The sequence below is a fragment of the Nycticebus coucang genome, chromosome 3 (assembly GCF_027406575.1).
Source record: "Nycticebus coucang isolate mNycCou1 chromosome 3, mNycCou1.pri, whole genome shotgun sequence".
In the NCBI taxonomy this organism is placed as follows: domain Eukaryota; kingdom Metazoa; phylum Chordata; class Mammalia; order Primates; family Lorisidae; genus Nycticebus; species Nycticebus coucang.
Window position 1 is genome coordinate 105,603,871 of NC_069782.1, and position 13,094 is coordinate 105,616,964.

Sequence of the window (13,094 nt, forward strand, 5' to 3'; positions counted from 1 at the left end):
TTATGTTGAAGATGTGTAATGTTGATAGTGGCTTATTTTTGATCAAACTTAACCTACTGTTTGTTAAATTCAACCAGCATTTTGTGTCTGTAGGGTGCTATTCTATGTAATTGCAAAGTAGAGCCACTACCAAACAATATAAAGTTATTTCTAGAAATAATCCCAGAGGTATTTAGGAATTCTGTTTATCTGGGACTCTACTGCAGTCTTTAGCTTAATTTTTCTAGGGCTACTTTGATTTACAGGCTCATTAAGTATTATAGAAATGGCTGGGAAGGAGGCAGGAAAGGGAACTACATTTACTGATTATTTCCCATATTCCAGATAACTTTATTTATTTTTCATAACATCATTGTTAGGTGGAAGTTATCTCCTTCTTCTCTAAGAATTAGCAAATATAGGCCTGAATAGTGGTTCATGGCACTGAACTAGAGGGGTTCCCTCCGTGGCCTTCTTGGATTTGTTTTCTTTATGTACCATCCCTGGCACTCTGTAAATGTTTAAATATTTGTTTCATGCTTACTAGCTTATACTACTATATTTATTTAGTTAAAAATTTAAGCAGATTTTAGGTAAGTCATCTAAAAGACAGCAACTTTCTTTATTTTGCTTATCATAGGTAGAAGTTTTACTGCTTTCCTAAATACTCTGATTTAGAGAGTGTATCTTACAAAAAACCATGTTATTTTTAAAAGCGATTCTAGTAATTATAAATTTTGTTTATGTAAAAGAAGGAGGAGAGATAAATGAAGGTATAATGCCAGAATATTGTAGTGTGGATATCAGCTACTATTAGATGATGATCTCATGTTTTCATTCTCTAGATTATGTGAAATAATTTATCACACTAAAGTGGGAAGTTGGAGGGATAAGAATCTCATGACCTTTTTGTACTGATAAAGTAATAGGAAAGTGATGACAGCTTGGTTCTCAGGTCTGTTTACTTCTATTACATCTATACTTTAATATGGAGATTTGAAGCAAAGATAGACTTTTTAAACTTTATTTGTATTTTAAAATTTTTACTTTCCTAGTGACAGGTGTAGCCTCTTGTGAAGTTTGGTATATATGTATAATAAACTAGAGGATAGGTATCTGAGACAGAAGCAAGAATAATATTTGTAGCAAATTTCAATTCTTTGGTCCCACTTAAGAGTATAAAGCCAAGAGGGTAAGGGAATTAATGAAGAAACATTAATGGAAGTAGGTCTGTCTAGCCTGGGGAAGAATAGCCTAGGGGTAGAGGTGTGGGGGACAAGAGGGGTGGATATCTATTTTTGATATTTGAGAAGTAACAAATATGTAAAAGAAGAATGACACGTGTTCTCTACCTTCTTCTACAGAGGTAGAGCTAGGAATGGTGGTTCAAAGATACATGAAATTAAAATAGACTTGGAAGATTAAGTTTTTTTCAAGTACTTAATGACATAACTATTGAGTTACATTAGCAGCTTGGCATAATATTTTTGACTAGGAACATTATAATAAATAGTATTGTGGGAAATATCTTTAATATACAGATTATTGTGTGAATAAAATACATTCATTTGATATTTCGTACTGGCTCTTTGTGTTTGTGTTAGCATATTGGCTACCTTATATAACTATGCATGTAGATTTATTCATTAGAAAAATGTTCCAATTGTAAAGTCTTGACCAGTGAACGGACCACATTTGTACCCCTGGCTTTAGTAACACATGGAATAATGTGGCATTATATTCCAATTTTCAACATGATTGGTATTCTGCTACAAGTTTAACAATGAAATGCTTTCGTCTATCATTATGGAGAAAACACTGTACTTTATAATAATTTGTCTAAAACTGTGACAGAAATATTTAGCAGTTTAAAGTGTTCATTATTTTTCCATTGGATAAGGGTTTTTTCCTGCCCCAAAGAAGAAAAAACTGGCTTTTATATATTCACCTAAAAGAGGAGGTAGAGGAGAGGAATAAGTTATCAGATCTCAGATCCTGCTAGATTTAAAGTCTGGAGAGTAGCCTTTGAAGCCTACTCAAGAATTTATTCCCTTTATGTATTGTGTGTAGGTTATTTTGAAATTTTTACCATATTCTGTACTTAGCATCATAACAAAACATACTGAAAGGCTTTTTATGTTTCTTAACTAAGGTGATGAATTTAAAATGCATGCTTATATTACCATATTACTATGGCAATATATTTGACTAAAAACAACAAAAATGTATAATTCGATTAAACATGAAATGACTTTAATTTTAAAGCTATGGAAAGTAACCAAGTTTAATATTAAATTGGATATTGAAGGGCGGCGCCTGTGGCTCAAGGGTAGGGCGCCAGCCCCATATGCCGGAAGTGGCAGGTTCAAACCCAGCCTCGCCAAAAACTGTAAATTGGATATTGAGAACATAAAAGGAAGAGAAATGTAGATCATAAATCAGTCTAGAAAAGCTCAAGTGTATTACGTTTACTACTGTAAGATAGGCTGTAAGAATGTTGAACCTCAATAAATTACTTTTATAAATTTAGGGATATATGCTATCAAGCACAGTTGCTATCTAGCATGCGGGTACACAGTGAATATGGAAAGGTTAAATTTGGGGGTATCAAGGAGAAATAAATCTGAAAATGTTTTTTAAGATTAAAATAGTATAAAATATAATTAAAAGAAAAGTTAATAATGTCCCTGCTTTTAAATTTTAACTTAATAGTTAAAACATTTTATTCAAGAGTATTTTTTTCTTACTCCAAATTCCTAATGGCTTTATTTAAAGTATTCTTCCTAAAACAAATTCGAATTTTATTGACTGATATGTAGTAATACATTTTTTAATATAGCTTTTCTCAAATGAAAATATACTGATTTTCTAGAATTAGATGATTTTGAAAAACATGATAATTATTTTAAAGAAATATTTGGTAAGCAATCCTATTCAAAGATAAAGCTATTTTGAGAACCACCGCTTCTTAGATTTTTTTTCCTATTTCCTTATTGGTAACTATATTCCAGTTAATTTTGTATCTTTCAACTATCTTGAATTACTGGATTTTTTTAATTTATCATTTAAAAGAAGGGAACTTTTGCCATGAATAGAAATTTTAAAGTAGTTATTGACCATATAGTGAAATAGTATAGTATTTATTATCTTAGAGAGCTTAGCCTAGTATCTGTGCCTATAACTCTATTTTTAAAAGAGATTACTCCTATTCCCAGAATTAGACTTTGAAATTATGGGCATTACTAGATTTTTGTGCAAGCTCCCTTAAGGCAATGCTTTATAAATTCACTGTTATTTTGCAAAGCGAAACATGTTGATATCTATTCAAAATGAAATATATACCTTCACATTTATATTTTAAACTAGCTTGTTTTTTTCTGCCTTTCTTAGGCCAATGGAAGCATTGTTGTGAAGAACTTATGAAAATTGAGATTATGTCACCACGGAAACCACCTTTGTTCTTGACAAAAGAGGCGACCTCCGTCTACCATGATATGAGTAAGTGGGGTTTGTCTTTTCTAAGCTGCAGGATAACAAAAACAACATTGTCCATACTTGAGCAGCTTATTCTATTGACATTAAAATGCTAAAATTTTCAGGGCACAATCAAAATGAATGAAAGGTGACTCTGATTATAGACTAAAGAACTCATGTTTAATAGATGAATTAATACAAGATTAATGAATAGACATTTTTTCATAGTTTGAATGCTTAAGATCAAACAAAATTTTAAGGCTTAAAATGAATAAAGTTGCAATGAAAATAAATATTAGATGGTAACCAATGAAAATTCTGAAAATATAAACTTGCAGATTCTATAATGTAATTACGTTCAATAATTTTTTTCTGTATTAAATTTATTTTTTAGTAGTGTTGATAAATGAATAGTAATGAATGAAAGCTTTCATCTCTGGCCAAAGAAAATAAGTTTAATACTTTGGAAAATTTAAAATTTCTATACTCATTAATATTCCATTTTCCCACACTTCGAAGGGCATTTATTTATTTCTATGGAACTGTCTCAGAGAACAGTGTTGGGAACCAGTGCTTGCCAGGGCAAAATTCTTGTCTAATTTGCCACTAATGTACCTACACTGATCTACACTGTACTTTTAAATATTTGATTAAAAATGATACATTTGGATTTACATATTTTTAAATGCCAATAATTTATTTACTAGACCTTTATCTCTGTTGGCTTATTTTTCCCAAGGAAAATTTTACCCAAGCCCTTATTACCAAAATGGTATGAGGGTTTTACTATTACTTTCCTGGATTTTTAGTTTGGGTTTTTTTCCCTTTTAATAAAGATTTTGCTGGTCTATAGGAAAGAATACTGTGATCCAGTTACAAACATTCCAGTTTACATATTAAGATTTGTAGAAAGGGAAACAACTCTTACCTAGAAGTCAGAATAAGATTTTAAATCTAAGACAGGTCATCTGATAAGTAATTAATTTATAGAATATTTTTAAACACTCAACTCCAATCCTTTGAAAGCTGGATTTTAGCAATTTATTTAGGAATATATTTTTATGTGTGTATGTATACATACTGTGTATTTTATATGCACACACCATTTGTTTCATATCTATGTGTGTAATTTATGCATTTAATACAGTGCATGATCTTCTTATGTTTGGGTTCTGTTGGTAACATTATTTTTATAAGTAAACACTTTTTTGCTTATTTTATTTTAGTCTGCTTTTGATATATGACCATTATATATAGCATATAGTTTTGAAAATAATACGTAAAGTACATGTTGCTTTTGATTTTTTTTATGTATTTTTAAAAATTATTTCAGGCATTGATTCACCTTTGAAACTAGAAGGTTTAACTGATAAAATACAAAAAAAAATTGAAGAGACAAATGGACAGTTCCTTATCAGTCCGCATGAAGAATCTTTACCACCTCCTTGGGCCACACTCTTTGATGGTAATCATCAAATGGTCATCCAGAAAAAGGTTTTGTCTCCTGCAGGCGAGCAGTTACATGATGGGAAAGGGAAAAAAAGACGAGCTCCCCTTCCCCCTTCTGATAAGCCACCATTCAGCTTAAAAACACAGAGCAACACAAATCAATTTGTTAAGGACAACTGGGGAAAAACAAGTACATCTCAGACCTCGCCTTTGGAAACCAAACTATCAACCCTAATGCATCACTTACAGAAACCAATGGCTGCTCCTCGAAAACTTCTTTCTGCCAGGAAAAACAGTTTAACTGATGGTGAGCACACAGACACTAAAACCAATTTTGAAGCCAAGCCAGTGCCAGCTCCAAGGCAGAAATCCATCAAAGACATTTTGGACCCTAGATCATGGTTGCAGGCGCAAGTTTAGAAAACCCTTAATGTGTAAAACATTGAACAAAATCAATAACTGTGAGCCTTAATTCTGAGGCATTATACATATAGTAATATATAATTATATAGGTAATTATGATAGTGATTCACATCAATGATTAATAAGCTGTTAGATGTAGAAAAACATTTTATAATGAAGAAATGGATTTCTCTTTTACTTCTGATCTTCAGAATATACTGATTTCCCCAGCAGAGTGCAAGAGGCAGTTTCTAGACAATATCCTAATTGTTGGAAGGGTTAATTTATTCCTCAATTAGTACCAGGCAGTGAATAAGCATTAAGCAGAAGAAAGCATTAAAATTTCTTTTGGGGAGAGACTGTCTAGTAATTTAAAATGTGTTAACTATGAGCCATATTCTCATTGTGAGAATTTTAATACTAATGGAATGTTTCAAAGGTTTTATTCAAACCACAAATTACAAAATCCACCCAAGAAAATTTTCTTCTTAGCATTCTGGAATTCTCATCTAATGGTTCATTGGCTCTCGTCTATTGTTTAACTTACTAGTTTATAGGCCTGACCTTTAAATTCCTGGGATAAATTTTGGAATATTAAATTCTTCATGTTTAAAGGGAATTTTTAATCTGCTATTTTAAGTTGTTTCTGTGATGAGCCCTGAAATCCTGTTGACATTAACTCTCATGAATGAAGCATAACTTTTATTAGATTAGAGAAATGGAATGGTAGATGAAATGTTCTTTACATCCAATTTTCTGTGTGTGGTGCTAATTTTCATTGTGACTTTGGAATTTGAGGAAGTGAGCTGATTAATACTTTAAAATTCATTTAATACTTATCGTTAAAATTCATTTAATACCTATTTAAAAAGCAGATGGGAGATTCAGAAATCTCAGAAAAGTTGGCCATGGTCATAATTTTCAGAATTAATCCCTTTTTTATTTTCAAAATTTTAATTGGATTTCCGTTTTCTAGTAAGGATTGATGTCTGCTATTGATATCATTCATTAAAAGTCATTCTTACAATAATGACATTGGAATCATTTCCATAGAAGGTAATTTCCATAGCAGCTAATCATAGTGACCCAAACAGGCTTATGTAATAAAATCAAGTGAGGAATAAATGGCAATGGGAAGAATACCTTAAAGAAACAAAAAGAAAAAAATCCATTTTTTATTTATAATGCTTTGTGTAAACAGGAGCTGAATGGTTTTAAAAATCGAATCAGAATTTCCAAATAAAACAGTTTCCATAAGGTGTCAGCAATAGCACTAAAATCTCAAATCACATTGAACCCTGAATGTCGTTGCAAGAAATAAAAATACAAGAATTAAATTACTGCCCTGTATATAATCTCTAGAGATCTTTATAAAGCTAGTAAGAACTCTATTTGGATCAGAACTACATTATTACAAAATAAAATGAACACTTGACCCAAAAAAACATTAAATAGAGCTTTTCATTATTTTTAGATAGCAGAGTCTTTTTCATTTATAGAGAATGATGTAACTGCCAGGTCACTTTTGTGTTTGCCTAGGACTCCTTGTAAGAATTGGAACTTGAGGGAATAATGATACAAAAGGTCTCTGGTGACTGGCAGCACCAAGATGGACATGGTATTTGGTCAGAAGAAAACGCTACATGCTTGCCTGATGGAATTTAAAGATAATCACATGTATGAAAAGCCTAAAAAGCTGGATTAATTCATTTTTTTCTAACTAGAAGGCTTTCATAAATTTCTGTCGTGATTGCCATTTCAGTAAATGACATATTAAAAATCTAAAGGATATTATTGTTTGGATTTTTGTTTAGTTTTTCAAACCTCACTGCTGTTTTTGACAGCGTTTATGACTGTCGTTGCCACTAAATTATTGAGCTAAAAGATGCTGCAGGCAAAATTGTTTCTGAAACTGGCATCTAAGCATTCTTTTTTTTTTCCTAGTTGATGCCTTCCTTTCCTACAAATCAGTATTAAAACTTCCAAGTTATATTCTTGTCATTTCTCCTCATGCAAATTATAGCAGGAAGAATTTAAATTGTACAAGAAAAAGAATTTATTCATATAGAAATTACCTAGCAGTTGTTCCCTTGGAGATCTGAAGCCATTTTCCCAGAACCATTTAAGTTAAGCCTGTCCAAGGACCACCTTTTTCCCCAAATTATTTAGTCTGTTTCTGGGAGCCCATCTTACATGTATGTTACAAAAACGTTTGAAATAAGCTCAGAGTCTTCAGCTGTGCTTCTTTGGACCATTGTGCTCATGAATGCTAATTTAGCTCCCCCCCAGACAGTTATTAATTATGATAGAAAATTGTTGTTTTTCTTTCATCCTTTACTGTTTCTTTGCTTATTTCCTTCTGTGTGTCTCTTCCTTCTTTGCCTCTCCTGCTTTCTTCACAATTAAAAAAAAACTAAAAATCCTTTTTGAGATATTAAAAAAAAAAAGGATGTACAGGTATGTTTTCAGATCTCCCAAATCAGAAGTTTATGACAGATAAATATGCCATGTAATATGAAAAATGTTTCCACTTTTTATGAGTCGGCTTTTACATTCCTTGTTTGTCCTTTTTCTTGGTTTTTTGATATATGAAGACTATAAACTGGAAACGAAGAGCTGTCAGATCTTGGTAATAATATAATTGGGGAAACATAATGGAATAGCTATTTTATGATATTATGATAATTCTGATGATCTGAAATAATGTCTTAGAGACGTAGACAATTACATTTACATTTCAAGCTCTGGGATATAAATTACTTCCAATAGCATTAAGATAGTGTTACTTTTAATTGCTACAAAGTGGTAAGTTTCTTATTTTAATATCTTGCAAGGACAAAGAAGGCATTGTTTTTATTATAAATGCACACCTCCTAAGGTAAATAGTCTTTCAAAAATATCAGGCCTGCCAACTCTTGCTGAGTTTTGTTAAATCCTCCTTAACTGTCTGCAGTGCCCCCTGACTTCCTCTTAAATGGATGTGAATGCATGTGGAAAACTAAATCCATTTATTATAAATGCCTTATCTTTACCCTTTTGGATCCTACTAAATGCATTTTACCTGGTACTATTTATTAAAAATGGAAGCTGCCTTGAATTAGAGACAACTCATGTAAGGTAGGTTAAGCAGTCAAATATTTCTTTAGGCTTATATTCAGCACCTTAGCCACCTACTGAGAAGTTAATTAATTCAGTCCAAAATGAAATTATAGGGCAGTTTGGTGCAGTTTATGTTAAATGCCATTTGAATGTAATCACCTGTTACAGTGAATGAGGGGCAGTCGTGCTGGAGAGGAGATAGAGTGCTGCACCATGACCGAGAAGAGAAATGCTTTTTCAGGAAAAAGACCTCCCTGTGGTCCAAATTTATCAAAACTAACTGTTTTTTTAAAGAGTAAATTATTGAGCAGTAATTAAACTTTAACTGGTAACCATTCATATTCTAGTAGTTATCTTCACTGTTCTGTTAGTCTGAAAACTGTAATGTACATGGGGTTGACATTTTGCATCTACATTTCAAAGGCATCTCTATTTTGAAATGTCTATATGTTTATGTTTCATTGCTGTAGTCTATATGTAACTGTTTCATTGCTAATAGTAATCATATGAAAATAATTTATTTTGTAGCTGGACATTGTGGTGGGCACTTGTCCCAACTACTCAGGAGGCTGAGGCAAGAGAATTGCTTGAGCCCAAGAGTTTGAGGTTGCTGTGAGCTGTGATGCAAAGTGAGACTCATGTCTCAAGAAAAAAGAAAAAAAATCGAAAATTATTTATTTTGGATCTTGCATGTTCTTAATTAACCCTGGGAAAGATGTGACCTTTGAGTTTTTAAAAGATAAGATTTCATTTGGAAAATATGTGTATTAGGATATGTTGTTTCCTGGTGTATTTGCATAATTGACTTTTTTTGTAATTTTTATTTTTTAATTAAATGTGGGTCAGACTTCTAGATTAAAAAAATATATCATGGACATACATATATTTTTAATTACCAAAGGTATTTGGTAAGGAAGTCTAAGTCATGTTATTAAAACTTCTGAACATGAAAAACTGATTCATGAAGTCATTTTCTAACTTTTTTCCTTAGGTCATCCTTCTGAGCTAAACTGATAGAAGTATACAGTGAGGTACCATCAGTTTAATCAGAGAAGGACATACCTAGTAGCTGGTGCTAATTATTATAAAACTAACTTTCTGATAGCCTTGGTATAATTAACATTAAAACATTTGCATATAATCTTTCTTAAAGTATAGTCTTTTAAAAATCTATTGATGTAAGCTTACTTTTCGTTTAGTGGTTCAGAATTTCCCCAGAGCTTAAGTCACTCTGATAATAAATTAAGTACCTAGGATATTCAGTCACTGTTAGCCACAGGGAGATACTTATTTTAACACGCCTCCCTCAGTACTTAATTTAGTCCCATGAAGTACCTCTGGGGAGGGGGGAGAAATGAGCAATCTTGGCTCTTTTGTATTATTTCTAAATCCACAGTGTGATAAAAAATACTAATTTTTTTTTAATAACTTCTTTTTTTCTAAAGAGAGTGGCCTACTAATGAAGTGCTTGGATAAAATGTCTATAGGTTCAATTAACAAAAAATAAAATGTATTACAGAAATATTAACAAATATTTTTCTTTACCTGAGAAATACCAATCCTGACATGTTTGATAATTAAGAAAAATCATCCCAGATCTTACTAAAAATTGTGTTTTAAATTGCAACAGTTTGCTTTTGAGAGATCTCTTAGTGTAACTACTAAAGGAGAGGTAGATTGAAAGGACCTTGTACATACATAATTATGCTGTCATAAGCTTGTTTCAAGATATCAAAATAAAGTTTGTTGAAGATAACTTTCTTGTGTCTTGTATCAAAATTTTTTTTAATTTTTGGTTAATATGAGAGTATATACAGTTAGGTTACACTGTTTGCATTTGTAAGGTAATGTCTGAGTTGTGGGTGAGTCCTTCACCAGGGAGTGTTCCATAGACCTGTATATTGTGCCCATTAGGTGGGAATTTACCAAATCCTCCTCTTTCCCACCCCTCTTCCTGAATTTAATTGTGTTTTTCTGTCATGTGGGCCTATAGTTTTTAATCTACTAGTTTCAATTTATTATTACATACATCGGATGCTTGATTTTCCATTCTTGAAATACATTACTTAGGAGAATGTTCTCCAAATCCTTCTAGGTAAATACAAAAGATAAAAAGTCTCTGTCTTTTTAGGGCTGAATAGTATTCCACAGTATACATACAACACAGTTTAATCATTCATGGGTTGATGGGCACTTGATTGGTTTCCACATCTTTGCAATTATGAATTGAGCTGCTATAAACATTCAAGTGCAAATGTCCTTGTGGTGAGATGATTTCTTTTCTTCTGGGTATATACCTAGTAATGGGATTGCAGGATCAAATGGAAGGTCTACTTTTAGTTCTTTGAAGAAAGAAAGACTGTACTAGTTTGCAGTCTCACCAACAGTGCTAAGTGTTCTCCTCTCTGCACACCCACACTCATCCCAGCATCTGCATCTTTGGCACTGTGTGAATGTGAGCTGTTCTCACTAGGATTAGGTTATATCTCAAAGTGGTCGTGATTTGCATTTCTCTGATGACTAGGGAAAAGTCTTTCTGTTTACTCTTTTTTTTATTTCACCATCCTTATAAACATATTTTATGTTTATGCTTTTTTGTTGAATTTCACCATCTTAATAAACATTTTTTTATTTCACCATCCTTATAAACATATTTTATGTTTATGCTTTTTGTTGAATTTCACCATCTTAATAAACATATTTTTACTTAATCAGTTGCAGCAGTTACACAATTTAAAGGGGGAAAGTTATTAAAAGGAATTATCCACTTACCTCAAATATTAAATGTTATGTAAAGACTACATAGAACAACAGGGGCCATAGGTAAGAGTGATCAGTGAGGGGTGTGAAAACATTCACAAAACAGTTTTTCAGTAAATGCAAAAGCCCTTTTATTACTATTATAATAAGTGATGCAAAGTTATATACAGTGAACAACTTTCAGTGACATAGGGTTTGTTTATAAAAATTTAGAAGGATAAGCAAAATGGAAGACAATTCATCCAGTGGGTTCTTGGAGAGGTTTAATTTTAGGGCATTAAAAGGGAGATAAGTAGGCATGGAAGTAGTTGTGGATTAGATAGGGCAGTTGGCTGGGCAGAAATGGAATGAGCATATTGTTAAGGCAAGAATTAAGACACATAGGTAAAACAAATTGATATAACAGAAGCAGATGTGGCAAAGGGGGGAATGTAGGCTATGTTGGACCTTAAATACACATAGCACCTTGAATGCCAGTTCAAGAAAATAAGACAGGTTAAACTAAGCAAGAATAGTTGTAGTTGCCATCAGAACTAGAGTTGGCAGAGTCAGTGGAAAGATACTGACCTTATCTTATCCTACCTCATGGGGCTGATAAGATACTGACCTTATGAGTTGGGGAAACCGGAAATCTAGTCCCTGGTTACTATTAACTAACCATGTTGCTTTGGGCATGTTATTTATTTACCTGTTCAACTTCCTTATCAGTAAAAGAACTGGGATGACTATTGGCATTTATCTCAAATTGATCGAGAGAGCGGTAGGCTTCTGAGTTGATGCCCTTGGAGGTGGCAGCCAGTAGGGTGGTGCCAAGAGAGTGAGTCTCTGGGTCTCTCCTGATTTCAGCTAGAGTAGCACTAAATTTATATTTTAGCCCCGTGAGGTAGTATAATATTTTAACAATCTGCATTTACACATAAGCAACTGGAGGCACAGAACAATTAAATAACTTGCCCAGGGTCTGACGGTAAGTGGTAAAGATGGGATCTGAACGTAATCAGTCATCATCCAGACTGAGCACTCTGATCCTGCTGAAGTACCAGCAGCCTGTAATAAATGTGAAATAGCAAAAAAGCATCAAGAGCAAATTTTGCCAGACTAGCCTTCAAGTTCATTTTCTCTAGTAATGTCTGTTTGTATATACCTTTGCATTAAAGCTGCAAATAAAAATTCATTTGATACACAGTTAGATCCAGCCTTTTCTATTCTGCGCATGATGCCTGGCCTGGAGTGGAGAGAGCATTTGGTTGTATGTAAACCTGACTGTACCACCAGGCTGTGGAAAGTGCTAAATGAAATATAATGGGAAAGAAAAGATAAGTTTTTTCTGAGGACATCTAGGAGAACTGGAAGAAGTAGTATTTGATCCAGGCCTTGAAGGATGAGTCAGTCTTTATAATTATATTTCTTTTGGTGGGAGGCAACAGAAGCTAGTTTAAACAGAAAAGAAAAAAACAAAAAGATGAAATACTTTATTGAAAGGCTGTAAGAATCACTCAGAACTGAAGGGTGACTTAGGAAAGTTTGGGCAGGACAACTCGGATCCTTAGCAACATGAAGATTGAATGAATAAAGTCTGTTCTAGGTTGTTAGAATAGTCTTTTACAGTAGTGACGTGGGGATACAGAATGAATCACAGATCTTAATTGCTTAGAACTACAGATATCAACCAGGAATCATTTTTGCCCACCGTGGAACATTGGACAATGTCTGGAAACATTTTTGATCATCACACTGGGGATGGAAGGTGCTCCTCACATTTGGTGGAAAGAGACCTGGGATGCTGCTAAACAACCTACAGACTAGACAGCTTCCCCACCAAAAATCCTCCCCTAAGAATCAATAGTACCAAAGCTGATAACCCTGGCTTGGAATTCCTGTGTACTTACCACCTAAGATGAAAAGAAACAAATGCAGGGGGGAAAAGTGTA

At 33.0% G+C, this 13,094-nt stretch overlaps 1 protein-coding gene across 1 annotated transcript in view; it reads left to right on the forward strand.

Annotated features, from left to right (window-relative positions):
- The window catches only part of RTKN2 (rhotekin 2), a 76,144-nt gene extending 70,618 nt beyond the window's left edge, over window positions 1-5,526 (forward strand). The window contains exons 11-12 of the mRNA XM_053584964.1: window positions 3,370-3,477; window positions 4,787-5,526. Of these exons, the coding sequence (XP_053440939.1) occupies window positions 3,370-3,477; window positions 4,787-5,322 (644 nt within the window). The 3' untranslated portion in view covers window positions 5,323-5,526. The remainder of the gene's footprint in view (window positions 1-3,369; window positions 3,478-4,786) is intronic.
- The last annotated feature ends 7,568 nt before the right edge of the window (window positions 5,527-13,094 follow it).